Source organism: Orcinus orca, chromosome 6 (genome assembly GCF_937001465.1).
Source record: "Orcinus orca chromosome 6, mOrcOrc1.1, whole genome shotgun sequence".
Taxonomy (NCBI): Eukaryota; Metazoa; Chordata; class Mammalia; order Artiodactyla; family Delphinidae; genus Orcinus; species Orcinus orca.
In genome coordinates, this window is record NC_064564.1 from 85,794,347 (window position 1) to 85,810,171 (window position 15,825).

General features: G+C 43.8%; 1 protein-coding gene across 1 annotated transcript in view; it reads left to right on the forward strand.

Moving 5' to 3' along the window:
* FRMPD1 (FERM and PDZ domain containing 1) overlaps positions 1–15,825 on the forward strand; it is a 131,001-nt gene that overhangs the window by 104,965 nt on the left and 10,211 nt on the right. Inside the window, exons 8-14 of the mRNA XM_012533648.3 lie at positions 2,834–2,941; positions 6,477–6,572; positions 11,126–11,251; positions 12,363–12,482; positions 13,331–13,467; positions 14,478–14,604; positions 14,748–14,843. Of these exons, the coding sequence (XP_012389102.1) occupies positions 2,834–2,941; positions 6,477–6,572; positions 11,126–11,251; positions 12,363–12,482; positions 13,331–13,467; positions 14,478–14,604; positions 14,748–14,843 (810 nt within the window). The remainder of the gene's footprint in view (positions 1–2,833; positions 2,942–6,476; positions 6,573–11,125; positions 11,252–12,362; positions 12,483–13,330; positions 13,468–14,477; positions 14,605–14,747; positions 14,844–15,825) is intronic.

The following is a 15,825-nucleotide window of genomic DNA, read 5'->3' on the forward strand; positions in this document are numbered from 1 at the left end:
TAATTAAGGGGCTTCCCTGGTGGCGCAGTGGTTGAGAGTCCGCCTGCCGATGCAGGAGACATGGGTTTGTGCCCCGGTCCGGAAAGATCCCACATGCCGCGGAGCGGCTGGGCCCGTGAGCCATGGCCGCTGAGCCTGCGCGTCCGGAGCCTGTGCTCCACAACGGCAGAGGCCACAACAGTGAGAGGCCCGTGTACCACAAAAAAAAAAAACAAAAAAAAATCTTAATTAAAACCACCCAGTCATTTGGAATAAAAATGCAATCTCCTAAGTAAAGACAGAATCAAATGGAAAAGCAAAAATTACCATTATAGACTAGATAGAAAATAATTAAAGTTTAGAACTCTACTTCTTAGAACTTATATACAGTTGAAGCTATACTCAGAGTAACATTCATAACCTTAAAAGTGATTTTATTATTTAACAAGAAAACAGGTTAAGTAAATATTCAGTGCAAGAAGTAGGAAGAAAAGACTAATAAAACAAACATAAAGCAGATTAAAGAAAATGATAAAAATTTAAATCTAAATGATGCTTTGGAAAACAGAAAAAATTGGAAAGTTGATAAATCCAAGGGCTAGTTCTTTACAGGAAAAAATAAAAAAATAGGAGAACTTTAGGGAAAAGAAATATGTGGGCCTTACATGAAGGAAACTAGAATAATACTGAAGGAAGTAAAATTTTTCTTTAATATAAAAGGAGTTACATATTATGTTCCTTGATGGGAAGACTACTAATATGTCGGATTTTCTCATGTTAATGTATATGCTTAAGGAAAATTCAGACTCCCTGTGGGACTTTTATTTGGATTTTGACAAAGTGTATCAAGGTGAGACTTATCAAGAAAATCTTTTTTAAAAGGAATAATGATGGCCTTGAAATACTAGATTTTAAAACTAATAAAGCTGCAGTCATTAAAACAGTGTGATTTTGATGAAATGTTGGATATATCAATCTAATCAAATAGAAAGTCCAAGAATAGATACCAGTATAAGAATTTAGTATACGATAAATATGGCATCCCAAATCAGTGGGAGAAAAGATGATTATTCAAGAAATTGTACTGGGACATATCTCGCACCATTTGATGTTAAAGACTTAAATATAAAAAACAAACCATAAAAATGTCAACAATATGGATGGGTGTCTATTCGGTCGTAAGTTGCAGAAAGAATTCCTAAGCATTTAGGGAGTGGGAGAAGGTACAGTGGAACAAACAGCTATTTCATTATGTGGAAAAAATTAAATTTCTGTGGTCCAAAAACTCCATAACACTAAAAAGCAAAGAAATTGTTGCCTCCTCTCCTTATTTGAATTGTTATTTTTTGTTTGTTTGTTTCTTAGAAGTAGAACAGGAAAAAAAACCCACCTAAATAGGACTAGGATGTTTGCCATAAATATGAAAGACCAAGTGTTTTATGCACAGATAAATGGAGATTCTTCTATTCTAAATAGAAGAATTTACCTGTGAAATAGTGTGAAACCAATGCATAAAAAAACAGTATACTGAAAGCTAATCGCTATAAATGATCATGCAGGTGTTGAGAGATTCTTTGCATTTAGCTGATTATCATCTCAGTGGAGAACATCTTAATCTTAATTAGGTAGTTCTTTTCCTACTCTATTTCCAAGAGTGATAGCAAAAGATAGCACTTGTTAAGTAAGGAGAGAGGGAAGCAGCATATAGCTGCCTCCTTTTAAAAAATAAAAAGTATAGGGAGAGGAAAATTAACATGTTCCAGTACCATTCCTAAGATTCCTATGAGGTTGCCAAGAAAAGAGGAGTATGAATACTGTACTTTGGAAATCCTGCAGGGAAAGCTGATATTAGCCCAGGTGATGGCCCCTGTGCCCCTGAGAAATGCCCTGAATATTGTCTAGCCCGCTCGGGCCTCTCACCAGAAGTTATATGATCATAAGACAAATGATCATACATATTTTACTTCAGCAAGAATGCTCATCTTTCTCCAAGTGGATTCTTAGAGTCCTCAAATGATTTGAAATTGATTAGGAATTATAAAATCCTAAGTTGGAATACTAATTACTGCTTCTCTAGGACACAGAATTTTATGATTAAAATATGTTTTGGTTTAATTGTATAGATCTGTATTTCTATTAATTATAATACATTATTTATTATAATATTAATACTAATATTTAATGTCTTATTTAATTTGTGCCAAAAGAAAATCCTGCAAGGTAGATATATTGGTTATCCCCCTTTTACAGATGAGGACACCATAGCCTCACAGGCACATGGTCTCACATGCAGAAATCAGTAGAGCTGGGCTTTTTTCAGTTAGTTAGACCCCAGAACCCATGCTCATTAGAATTATGCTGTTTCTGCCTCCTGGTCCAGTTCCCATACTGTGCAGAAGAGAAGACTGAAGGCCAAAGAAAGGAGTGTGTACACACACACATACATACGCGCGCACACACACACACACACACACACACACACACACACACAACTGGTTTTCTTCCATAACAATTTGTGTTTGAGGTAGTTCTCAGAACTGTTGAGTAGCTGAAGTTGGGTTGGAATTCAGGTTTCTTTGCTCACAGGCCAGTTCTCTTTGTCTTCATCATACCACAGCGTTTGGCCACTGTATTGAATCTTGAGCTGTCCTCAGACACATAAGAACATTGGGTTGAGATCCCTAAATTTTATGAAAAGAGATCTCTAATGGGATGTCGTCCTTCTCTGTGGGTTTTAATTGAATTCTCAACAGCTGTCAAGCTTTTGCTTTTGTTTTTAAGAAACGAGAAGATGTACATGGCTTTTATGAAAGTCCCACATTTTTCTAAAGTGTGTCGTGTTAATGTTTTGCAGGGAGTCCCCAAGTCCTCCTTCCTAACGGAGGAGAAGCGAGCCAGGCTGAAGACCAACCCCGTGAAGGTGCACTTTGCAGAGGAAGTGCTCGTCAGCGGACACAGCCAGGTGCGTCACTGGTCAGGAGGTTGAAATGACTCTTCATGAAGTGGGTGAGCTGCCTCCTGGCATGTATCTCCTGAGGACTCTGGAATCTGCAGCATGGAGGGGATGCAGAGGGAGTGCAGAGGGCTTGCTTGAGGCTCTGTGCCCCCTTAGTGAGGCACCTGCAAACGGTGGACAGGGAGAGACGCACTGGGTGTGGCTCTGTCATTCTGTGACTCCATTTTTCTGCCCGTGAAATTTCAACAGATTCCAATTATTCATTTCTCATTCTAAATCTTCAAACTTGGTATTCCCTCTGAAGGTGATATATTGATAGTAGTGATGGGGGCCGGGGGAGGGGGGTGGCTTTGGTTTTTTTTAAACAGCCCATCATCTATTGAACCTCTACTGCATGAATTTTGGGTACATAATCCTTAGTCATCACCATACCCTGCATGGGAGGTATTTTAACAAAAGAGGAAGCAGAGGATTAGAGAGGTTAAGAGAATTAACCTCTGAGATCACATAGCTAGAAATACAGGAGCACAGGTCTGTGTGACTTCAGTTCTTCTGTTTTCCACTGTGATATGCTGTCTAGTCCTTTTTGATATGGGAATACCCAGGATTGGTGTGGTTGGATATGAGGGTTCAGAAGACAAGTTTGTAAAGGGAAAATGTTGGCTAGAGTTTGATGTTTTCAATGTGGACTGTTAAAGACTCATATATTCATAATTTAAATATTTTCCACCTGATGGCCTGTAACCATTACCATTCTGAATTCAGTGATCAATAATAGATTTTGAAACTTTCAAATCAGAGCTTGTCCTTATCTGGTTTTCTTAGCATAGAGACCAGTGCATGGGGAGTCACGGCCATTGTAACACCAGATTCAGGCGATCTGGTTCACATCTGGAGAGCCCTTATTTTCTTCTTGTTCTGCTGCTTAACAGACTCCACCTTCAGTTAGACCTCAGAGTAAAAGGTGGATTTGTTCAGGAAGGTCTAGTGGGAGGCCTAATGTATTAATCAGAAAAGACCTGAGATCCTGTCAGTCTGAAATATTTGAGTCTCTGTGTGTCCATGTTTGTGAAAATGGATCAAACCTCTTCAGCAAATTGAATTTTGATTCAACGTGTGTTTTTAAGAGTAGTACATAGTAGGGCTTCCCTGGTGGCACAGTGGTTGAGAGTCCGCCTGCTGATGCAGGGGACACGGGTTCGTGCCCCGGTCCGGGAGGATCCCACATGCTGCGGAGCGGCTGAGCCCGTGAGCCATGGCCGCTTAGCCTGCGCGTCCGGAGCCTGTGCTCCACAGTGGGAGAGGCCACAACAGTGAGAGGCCCGCGTACCGCAAAAAAAAAAAAAAAAGAGTAGTACATAGTAAAGAGAAGTAGAAGCTAGAACCAACTAACAGAACAGGTAGAGAATAAGGGTTCTGCAGATGTGAACCAGATCCCCTGGGGAGACTTGCAGCTCAGGGTAACGAGTCTCTGTATCAGCCACGTGAGGCAGAGACAGCCAAACCAGCGAGAATTCATCATTGTGACCTGCATTTTCATCCTCTCAAGTATTTAAAAGATGATAAAATCAGTTGCTAAACTTTCTCCCTTGAAACATACTAAGACCCTAGAAGAATCTGAAATAGGAAACCAACATTTGGGGGTTTGGGGGTTTTTTATTATTGAGGTATAGTTGATATACAATATAAGTTTCAAGTTTCAACATTGTGATTCACAATCTTTAAAGGTTATATACTCCATTTATAGTTATTATAAAATTTTGGCTATATTCCCTGTGCTGATCAATATATCTTTGTAGCTTATTCATTTTATACGTAGTAGTTGGTACCTCTTAATTCCCTACCCCTACCTTGCCCCTCCACCCCCTCCCTAGTGGTAACCTCTAGTTTATTCTCTGTATCTGTGAGTCTGTTTCTTTTTTGTTATATTCACTAGTTTGTTTTATTTTTTAGATTCCACATATAAGTGATATCATACAGTATTATCTTTCTCTGTCTGACTTAAGGAAACCAACACTTCAAATATGCTTAACTTTGCTAACCGTTAAAGAAATGCAAAGGAAAATATTAAGAACTGCTACTTCGTACTTAGTAAATGAGCACAAATAAAGAAAAATGTAAGCCCTGATGCCAAGAAAGTAGCTACACTCATGTACTAATCGGTGGCTTTGTAAATTGATTTAATCTCTGGGAGTAGAAGAAAACAAAACTTAATGAATGCCATAAAAGTGGGCCAAGGACCACATTCTCATTAATTTAAGTCTATAACATAATTTAAATGCAAAAATCCATGTAGTTAAAGATATCTGTTTTACTGATAAATTGCAAAAAATTTGAAAAAATGTTAAATGTCTAGGGCAGAGGAATGGTTAAAGAAATTCTGATATTTCAACTCAACAGACTCTTTATAAGTCCATTAAAATTATAAACATTAAACCCACATGAAGAAGTGTATATGTGTTGAGTAAAAATGCACATAGAATCGTGCATGTTCTATTAGTGCGGCTCTCTAAAAGCTATTTACAGGTATAGATAAAAATTGGAAGAAGCCTTAGAGAAAAGCCTTAGTTATGTGATGATGTTATAGATGTATTTTTTGGTAAATCACAAATAATAAAGTATCAAGGAAAGCATGTCATACTTGGGAATTCCAAAGATTAAGATTTCTAAATACCCTAAACCAGAGTAGTGAGATGACAACATGCGCGATGTGAAATCCCTCATCCCTGACTGAGTGTGAAATGGCACTGGGATATGACCATATTCCTTTTTCTTCCATAAAAGTACTGTGGTTTAAAAAAAAAAGTTATGTAGAGTGATGAATGTGAGTCTTGCTTAAACGATACAAGTGGCCTTATATTTAGGAGATACAAACTTCTCATCTGAAAAAGGCTGTCAGGTTTTTGAAAAAAGATGGTAAGCTTCTAACCCAGTGGGCTTTGTACCCAAACTCTTTGCAGAGATTAGAATTGGGGGCAGTTGTTCTCATAAATCCGGAGTGATGGTTGGGATGAGTAGAGACGGAGAGCAGCCCTCTGCCCTTTGGTGTTGCTTTACTGTAGGGAATGAAATAGTAAAATGTTGAGGGGGCTCTGAGGGAGCAACCTACCCCCCATTTCACCCAACCCCGCAAGGCACAGTGCAAGAATCTCAGAAAGGCCCATCTGAGACGATGTGCATGCTTGTCATCTGACTTGCCAAATTGCATCCCATAAGGGCGGCAACCAGCAGTGAAGTGTCAGCTGATGGCCGCGTGACATCGTACAGGCTCACACAGTGCTGTCAGTATGCTCGTGGCAGGGCTCACTCTTCACCGTCTTCCAGTTCTAGTGGCTATCCCTGGAACAAAGCATGCCTGTATCTGTGTGGCATAGACCTCATCCATTGGACAAATCTCCAAATGTCAAGAATCAATCTACAACGTGGTGAGGAGGTTGGGGAAAATCCTGCTCTCTTCACCAGGCAGGGCCAGGGAAGCTGAGGATCTGTCACACCCAGGGACAGGAAGGGACAGTTTCAACACTACTCTTGTGTTTTCCAGGGTAATTCTCTGCTGTGTATGCCCAACGTGCTCAAGGTGTACTTGGAGAATGGACAGACCAAAGCTTTCAAGTTTGAGGCACACACGACTGTGAAGGTATTCGGAATAAACTTGAATCTCTTTCCCAGTGAGAATTTGCTGGCTCCCAGGACCCCGGGGGCATCTTGCCAGGCAGCTACCTTGGTGATCTCACAACGACCATGGTCTGACCACCTGCAGTAAGCCAAGCACTGTGTTATCTCATTTAGTTGCACAAACACCCAGCAAGCTGGTATTTTAATCACCGTCTTGCAGGGGAGGAAGTCAGGGCTCAGAGAGATGAAGTACCCAAGACAACTCATAAGCTTTCACCCTTAGCCACTGGGATTCCCTGCCTCTTGTATGGGACTCCACCTGCTACCCAAAAGACTAGAGTCGCTAAAATCCCAGGCAAGGTGTGCGGGCAGGTCCAGGCTCCTGTAAATTCTATTCTGGATGGAAGTCAGTTTGACTTACATTTAACAAGTTCCCCCAGAGGAGATACTCTGAGGCAGGTGGTACAGAATGAGGTAGAAAGTGGTCTCTGTCTCCCAGGAGCCTGCAGTCTAGTTGAGGGAAGATGGACATTCTTGGAACTCGCAGTAGTCCAGGGCAGGACGAAGTAAGGGCTGTAGGGAGAGGGACAAGGAAGTGCCCAGCATGCAAGGGAAAGAGCACCATCTTTCTATCTGACCATGTTCTGTCCTGTCAGGACGTCAGAGAAGGCTTTGCAAGGAAGCTGGACCTGAGCTGAGCTTTGAAGAGTTTCTAAGACTTCAACAAGCACAGGCGGGGACAGGGTTTTTGAGGGGTTAGAGGATGCACATCAATCTGAAGAAGTCCCATGAACTAAGGCAGAGAGCCAGTAAGACAAGCATTGCCCAGGAAGCAGTAAACCATCCCACAGGACTGCAACACAGGCCATTTTCTCATGGGAAGAGTGGGAGACGGCACAGGCTGGCTGGGGACGGCCTCGAATGGCAGGCAACGGAGTTTGGATTTTATCCATAGACAATAAGGGATGGCACTATAGTTTCTGAACAAGGAAGCAAATAGTGTTAGAGGGAGGCACCAGGGAAGAAGCAAAGAAAGGAGTTGTTCAAACATTAAAAATCGTGTAAGAGTCAACACTGAGCCCAGCTCTTCTGATACCGGGGGAAGAGCAGGTTCAGGTGGGCAAGTGCAGCTATAGGTACCGGAGAGTAGCCAAGATACACACACACGCACACGCACACGAGTGCACACGTGCATACTCAATGCACGCACACACACCAGTGTTCCCTGGCACCTCCCTTTGGCAGTTCCTAGGGCTGCCCCAAATGCTCTATCCCGTTCTTATCTTGGTGTGACTGAGGAGAAGCTGGAGAAAGCCTGTCTGACCCTGGGAAGCTCAAACCCAATGGAGGAAGGGATGGGGGAATGGATTTGTTCAGTGTTCACTACATGTCTGGCACTTCCCTGGGTACTTCCTCGTGCACTGTCTCACTTAATGCCCCCAGTAACCTTGTAAAGTGACAATTATTAACCTACTTTTCAGATGAGAACACTGGTCCAAGAGATCCCAAACTTGTCAAGGTTAGCTAGCTCCTAGCTGGCTTCCAACTTGGTCTGTTGTCTCTGAACCCTGCACTGGAGGTGGCCACGCTGCCATTCTGCATGAAAGTTGTGCAAATGCGTTAGACAAGGTGTCTACTTCTGTCATCTTTGAGCAAAGTGCACTGGAATGGAGGGGATGCTTTATTTAAAGTGAGTCCCCCTTTGGTGGCCAAAAAGACTTTGAGATGATTTACACACACCACAGGGGAATTAAAGCCAAGATGACAGATGGAGTTGGCGAAATGGGCAAGGAGTTAGCTGGTATAATACTGGTTAATTTTACTTCCCTGTAGTAGCCAAATTTTTAAAAAGCAAGTCTTTTAGCTCTTTATGACAGAGAAAGAGGGGGGTATGTAAACAAATCCCCAAGTGGGTAAAAAAGGGAAAAACCATTGTCAGTTCATCAGTGACTTCTCTTCCCCACTGCCTTATTAAGAGAAGCAAATTTCTTACATTAGAAAACCTCTTTCTCTAAATCAAGGAAAATAACATGTCATTTGACCCAGTGAACATTTAGTGACTCTTTTGTGTGTGCCGGCAAAGCTGTTGATGATACAGAAATAATTTATGCCAGGTCACTCCCTTAGGGAGCCTAGAGTCTTGGGGTGGGGCTGGGGTGAGGAGATGAGACCTGGGGTTATTTCACAAGGAGACTGTTGTGGGTACAGTGTGCTCAGAACCAGGAAATCGGGATATGAAAGTGGTGTGGTGTGGGCTCTAGGAAGAGAGAGCTTCCAGCTGGGTGGCAAGGAAAGGCCCCCAGGATGTGATGGCCTATGAGGCCGACTTGGAAAGATGGACAGGAATGGGTCAGGAGTGGTAGGTGAAGACAGCTTCCCGGGCATGTGGAATGACACCAACAAAGATCCAGTGATGGGCTTCCCTGGTGGCGCAGTGGTTGAGAGTCCGCCTGCCGATGCAGGGGACACGGGCTCGTGACCCGGTCCGGGAAAATCCCACATGCCGCGGAGCGGCTGGGCCCGTGAGCCATGGCCGCTGAGCCTGCGTGTCCGGGGCCTGTGCTCTGCAACGGGAGAGGCCACAACATTGAGAAGCCCACGTACCGCAAAAAAAACCCCAAACAAACAAACAAAAGATCCAGTGATGGGAAAGTTTGGCAAGTATATGGGGCTTGCGAGCAGGGTACATTGGAAGAAGCAGCGGAAGATAAAGTGGGAGAAGTGGGCTGGCACCTGATACTTGAGAGCCTTGAATATGAAGCTAAGGAGTCTGGATTTGGGCTAGTGGGCCATGGGGACCACTGAATATTTTTGAGCCAGGGAGAGCATGAGAAGTACAAGGCTTAGACAAGTTTCTCTAGATCAGGGGTCAGCAAACTTGTTCTGTAGAGAGGCAGATAATATTCTAGGTTTTGCAGGCCATGGGGCTTCTGTCATGGTTACTCAACTCTGCCATTGTAGAGAATGGGCATGGCTGTGTTCCCATATAACTTTAATTACAAAAAGAAGCAGTGGACCAGATTTGGCCCACAGGTGATGGTTTGTCAACCCCTGCTCTAGATGCAAGGTGGAGGTCAGATGGGTGGCGGGGTGGGGTCCTTAGGGCACCACTCCACAAAGCCAGGAGAAATGTGTGAACTCAAGCCAAATGGAGAATGGAGAGAGGGGACAGAGTCCAGTGAGGGGCTGTCCATCATGGCCAGCTCACAGTAGGCATTGAATTAATGTTGAGTTACAGAAGCAGATAGACCTTTCAGGACTTTGTCACTGGTCAGTTATGGAGGGCGATGGAGCAAGTGGGAAGAGGATTCAGAATTGGGAGCTGTGAGGAACAGGTAGCACCTGATGGTGTGGCACTTACTAAATCTGAGATTCTGGCAGGACGTCTATGATGAGTCTGTGATGATTATTTATTCACTGAGTGAAAGTTTATTGAGCATCACTGAGTGCCAAGCTTTGGGGATATAATGGAGCACAAGACAAGCAAGGTTCACATTCTGGGGAAGGTTAGCATCTAGCGGCGTAAATGACAATAAGCAAGAAAACAAATAGCAGCAGCTAGCATGTATTGAACACTTGCCATCTGCCAGGTGCAATTCTAAATGCCATATATGGGGAAATTAATTTACCGCACACAACCCCTGAGAGAGGTGTGAATATTATGACCATCTTAGAGATGAAAACACTGAGGCATAGAGAGAGTAAGCACTTCATCCAGGGACACACAGCTAGTGAGTGGAAGTCTAGGTCTAGAGCCCATTCACTTAACTTTACTGTACTGTCTTATCTATTACTAGAGAACAGAGCTGTCGTTGAAGAAAATCATATCCAGTAGTGAGGAAGGAAATCAACAGGACCTGGGACAGAGAATAACAGGGGCAATCCCATTTAGATACAGCTACCAGAGAAGTTTTCTCTGAAGAGAAAGAAACAGCCTTGTGAAGAGTGTGGGAGGAGTGTGCCTGGCAGAGGGAACAGCGTTGTGAATGCCCTGAGGCAGCAAAGACCTTGTGATGACAAGCGGCCACTGTAGTGAACGAGGAAAATGTGGCATGGCAACTCTGGTGGCACAGTATTAATTATCATGTCATCCCATCAGCCCCTCTAAATAGGCATCCTTATCCTCCATTTCATAGGAAGAAACAGGTTCAGGAGCATCAGGTTGATTTCCCATAGTTACATAGAGAGTAGGTGGTGTGATTCTGTCTGGTAAGCAGTTGATGATGCAGACTCCAGAGAGAGGATGAATCTGGAGACCTTGAAGAGAGGCATAAGGCCCCAAAGGATAGCTTCAGCCTTTCGAGTAAAGCCAGAGAGGGTGGCCGTATGGGTGGTGCTGGAGCCTTGAGGGAAGGGGAGCGGTGGGTGTAGGACCTTGAGGGGCAATGAGAAGTCCCACATGCGGCCCGTCAAGATTTGGCTGCCTGCGTTGGCAGTGGACCCGGTCAGTGTAGGCCTTTCTCTCCCCAGCTGCACCGAGGAGCAGAGGGAAAGTGAAGGGAGTCCTCCCTGCTCTGTGCCTGAACGTGAGGGCTGGCCTGTTCCTCGGTGACCCTTATGCCTCTGTGCCTGCAGGACATCATCCTCACGGTGAAGGAGAAGCTGTCGATCCGAAGTATGGAGTACTTTGCGCTGGCCCTGGAGGAGCAGTACAACATCTCACGGCTGCACCTGCTGCACGAGGAGGAGCTCATCCAGCAGGTACCACCTGCTTCTGCTCCTGGTGAGGAGATCTGGGCTGGGCAAGCTGCACGCCTCAGCCAGAACTTTTGGGTATAGGGCTGAGTGCCTCTGCAGGTTTGATGCGCTTCCTTGTGCCCAGAAGGCACAGAGCTCACTGAGCCTGGTTTTTGTATGAGGTAGGCAGGCCCCTATTTTGCAGACAAGGAGACAGAGGCTTAGAGAAGTAAGGTGACTTACTCAAGGTAACACAGCCAATAGAGCTCTATCTTTTGCTTCCAATTCTGATGACCTTCCTCTGAACCTGCTGCCTTTGAGATGTCAGGGAAGCATCTGTTGCTATGTCTAAGCCCTTTTTGTGAGACTTGCCCTCTGAGCTCGTCCTTGACGGCAGGACAGGGCTAACACAGTCAGTCCACCTGTACCACTCAATCTTTCAGCCACTCAGTGATTTGTCATACTAGCTTTTTAAAGCCAAACACAGGTCAGTTCCATAATTTTTAAGAAGAGAAACAGCATGAGCAAGGCACGAGCTCATGAAAGCCGCTCTGAGCATTCTTCACTGCAGATGAATTCCTACCGTGGTCACTCATCTTCTAATACTGCTGCTTACAAACCTGTTTTTAAATCACTTCTGTTCCATTAGCATTGGAAAAAGAAATCAAGTTAAATCACTAAGATCATTGAAGTGAAAAAGAAGTAAGGTACAGGAGAGAGAGAGAGAGAGAGAGACACACACACACACACACACACACACATACACATACACACACACATAGATATGTATATATATAATGTATAATATACTATTATTTGTGGAAAAGAAAAGAATGTACATTTATAGGAGCATATATACACATAGACTGTCTCTGGAACAGTATATAAGAAACCAGACCCAGAGATTTCTTCTGGAAAGGGGTTGATGGGATCAATGGGAAACTTTGCTCTTTTGAGCTTTTTACATTTTATACCCATGGGAAAGTTAAATCGGCGGCAAAGGTCTGCACTGACTGGGGAAGCACTAAAACTGAAATCTCTGGGGACTTTCATTGTCTTTTTAAAAAAGTTGTTTTGTGGAATAACTGTGAGAACAAAAGCAGAAGGTGAATCGTGTCTCTCTTACGCATCCCAGGTGGTACAAAGGGAAGAGTCACATGACTACCGCTGCCTCTTCAGGGTGTGTTTTGTTCCCAAGGACCCCCTGGACCTCCTGAAAGAAGACCCAGTAGCCTTTGAATACCTCTATCTGCAGGTGACCCGGTCTGCCCTTCCTAAAATAACAGTGGTTGTTCTCGAAGGGGGCACATTGGGTTATTTTGAACATGAGCTCAAGGCAATTAAGCAGCTCCCTGGTAGGGATTATCTTTATCTGAGGGAGAGTGGGTCTGATTATCCCTCAGCGTTCCTTTTAATGTTACTGAGTTGCTATGTTAGGAGATTTGCAATATATTAATGAAATTAAGGCTTAGTCCTCAATGTAGATGATACATTTTCTAATACCATTTAGGATCTTTAGAGTTACAGTTTTTACTGCTAAAAGGGGCATTAGTACTTCAGAGCCTTACTTCAGAAATGATGAAACTGAGTCTTGGAAAGGTCACATAATTTGCCTGGGTTCCCCATTTGGTGGTGGAGCCAAAAATGGGTTCCTTGACCTCCTAGCCCGGTGTTCCACCTGCTCTACTTCCTTAGGTGAGGTTTATTATGTCATTTTTATTCTGATGAAAAAATCATTTGGGAGACATCACCATTTTACAGATGAGATAACTAGGTGTATTGATTGTCCAAAGTCTTATAAAAATGGTGGCAGCAAATAATAACAACAACAGCAGCGGTACTTTATATTTGAATAACACAGCGTCCCTATACCTGCTTTCAAATGCATTATCTAATTTAAACCTCAGAGAAGCCATGTAAGGTAGATGTGACTATCCTCATTTATCAAGGGGAAGTACCAGTGCGCAGATAGTCTTAGTCAAGTAACCAAGGTCACACAGCCCAGAACTGGCAGAGCCAGGTCTCAAAGCTGCCTTTCACCTGAGAGAACAAGGAACACAATCTGTTCTTGTTTCCCAGTTCCTCTGATCTAATCTCTCCTAGAGCTGCAGCGATGTGCTCCAGGAGCGCTTTGCCGTGGAAATGAAATGCAGCTCTGCGCTCCGGCTCGCGGCCCTGCACATCCAGGAGCGGATCTACGCATGTGCCCAGCCACAGAAGATCTCTTTGAAATACATAGAGTGAGTGGCAGGGGACTTCTGTGTCCCGCCAGCAGCAGCTGTGTTGCATTTGTAACTTGGCTGGCCCTGGGCCAGGATGGCCGGATTCACAGAAAGCTGATAGTCACCCACCTACCCATCTGTCTGTTGTCTTCCCATTCATTTCCCTCTCCACCCTGTCCAACCCAGCCTGGCTTCCCCAGATATCAGAACCTGGCTGCTCCCTCTGGGGCAGAAACCAACTCCAGATGGAACGACACAGGATCCCTTTGTAATTTCCCAGTTCCTGGGAGGATGTCTCGGGAAATCAGTTGATGACTTCAGCATAAAGCTCTTCCGAGGGCAGGAATGCCTTGAAGATTCATTTGGTGTGAACCAGTCGTGTTGCCTTAGATTCCTATTAGGGTAGTTTCAAGTCCTGAGGTTCTGATACCTCCTGATTCTCAGCTTAAAATTTCACCTTGCTCTGTGTGGTGTCACCCCGATTTGCTAACCTCTTGCCTGAGCATCAAAATCGGATGGGGAATTATATTTAAAAAAATAAAACAAATCCTTGGCCTTACCCCTGATATACTAGGTCAAATCTCTAGGGAGTGGTACCTGAGAATCTGTATTTTTAATGAGTTTGTTGGGAGGTTTTGAGGCTGTTATCATTCTGAAGCATGGCCTCAGGGATTCACAGGTGCTATGTGTTGCCCCATGAGAGTGTGCTATACAGGTGTGATGAGTAATGAGCTCCTAGAATGACCATGGGGTTTAATTCCTGAATGGCTGGTTTTTGTGGAGTGTGTGTGTGTTTGAATAGATGGATGGATGGATAGATAGATAATTACACAAACACACACACACTCTTCATGTATATATTTACATACACTCCACAAAACCAGCCATATATATCTTCTGCTGAAAAAGAAGCTTATAATTACAGTATTCTTAGATCACTAAGTACTGAATCAAATATAATTATGCTCTTCATTAGAGTCAAGTACACTGTAAAAATGGGCCTCCTTGTCTCCAATGTCTTGTGGCAGGAAGGATTGGGGAATAGAGAACTTTATATCTCCAACTTTGCTACGAAACATGAAAGGAAAAGACATCAAGAAAGCCATCAGCTTCCACATGAAGAGGAACCAGAATTTGCTGGAACCCAGACAGAAGGTAATGTAGCCATGGCCCCTGTCGATCACACAGCTGTCTGTTGTGAAACCTCAGGGAAAGAATTTTCAACATTGACTGCATTTTAGACAAATGAAAACTCCGACTTCAACAGTCTTTTTCATTTTCTTTTTTCCTTACTTAAGCAACTTATTTCTGCTGCCCAGCTACGTTTAAATTATCTACAGATCCTTGGGGAACTCAAGACATATGGTGGGAAAATCTTTAATGCTACTTTAATGGTATGTATTAAAGAACTGTAGGGTCCTACCCTTATAAAGGTTGCAAGAGGTTCTCTGAAGATCAATGTATCTGTTAGCCTAAAACTCCTGAGGACTGGGTCATGGACTAGAATTTGTTTGGGAAACTAAATATTACGCCATTAGGGAGTGTCTATCAAGACATTGCTTAGAGCCAGCCCTCTGACAGATGCTGGGGGAGGCAGGGCTGAATGAGATGTGATTCCCACCCTAAAATGATGGAGCAAGGCACCCAACAAGACAAAGCAAAGCCACAAGAGGCACAGGACCATTGCTGTGGGGTTTGATGACAGAGGCCACCACTGCTAGCTTCAGGTTGAGTGGGGAAGAAGGGGTTAAGGAAAGGCAAGAAGGTTGGATTTGGCCAGATTTCAGTACAGAGGTAAGGCGTTTTGAGGGCAGGGTACTGTAAGAAGTTTACCCTGGAGCTTTGGGTATATGAAGGTAAAGAGGAAAAAATGGAAATCACGAAGGAAAGATAAGAATGTTAGACTGACTGCCATGCTGGGGCCCCGATTGTTCAGAAGAAGGGAAGAAGTAAGGGGTGGAAGGGTGAGAAGGGAAAAGAGAAGCAAAAGAGCCCCCTGCTGTGTTACCCATTCCTCCCCTGGCCTGCTTTTTGGAGCCTAGGCCTAGAGCTATGTGCTTTGCGGCAGTCAGTGATGGGGGGTGTGGCCTAAGGGAACTCTCCCTCACCACTCAGTCAGCCCCAGAACTCTCCAGCACAAAGCCAGACAATTTACCAGTTTTATATATATATTTTATAATAGCAAAACTCCTTTCAGTGCATTTGGTGTGCCTCTCAGTCATTTACAGCAGTGATGGGTCAATTTAATCAGACTGCTGACCTAACAGTGTAAATGGAAAAAGAGAATCAGTGTTCTGAGAGAAAGGAAGAGCATCAGATAGTCAGAGGAAGGGAAAAATAGATTGAGTCTTTAAACAAGTAGAGGACTAAATGGTA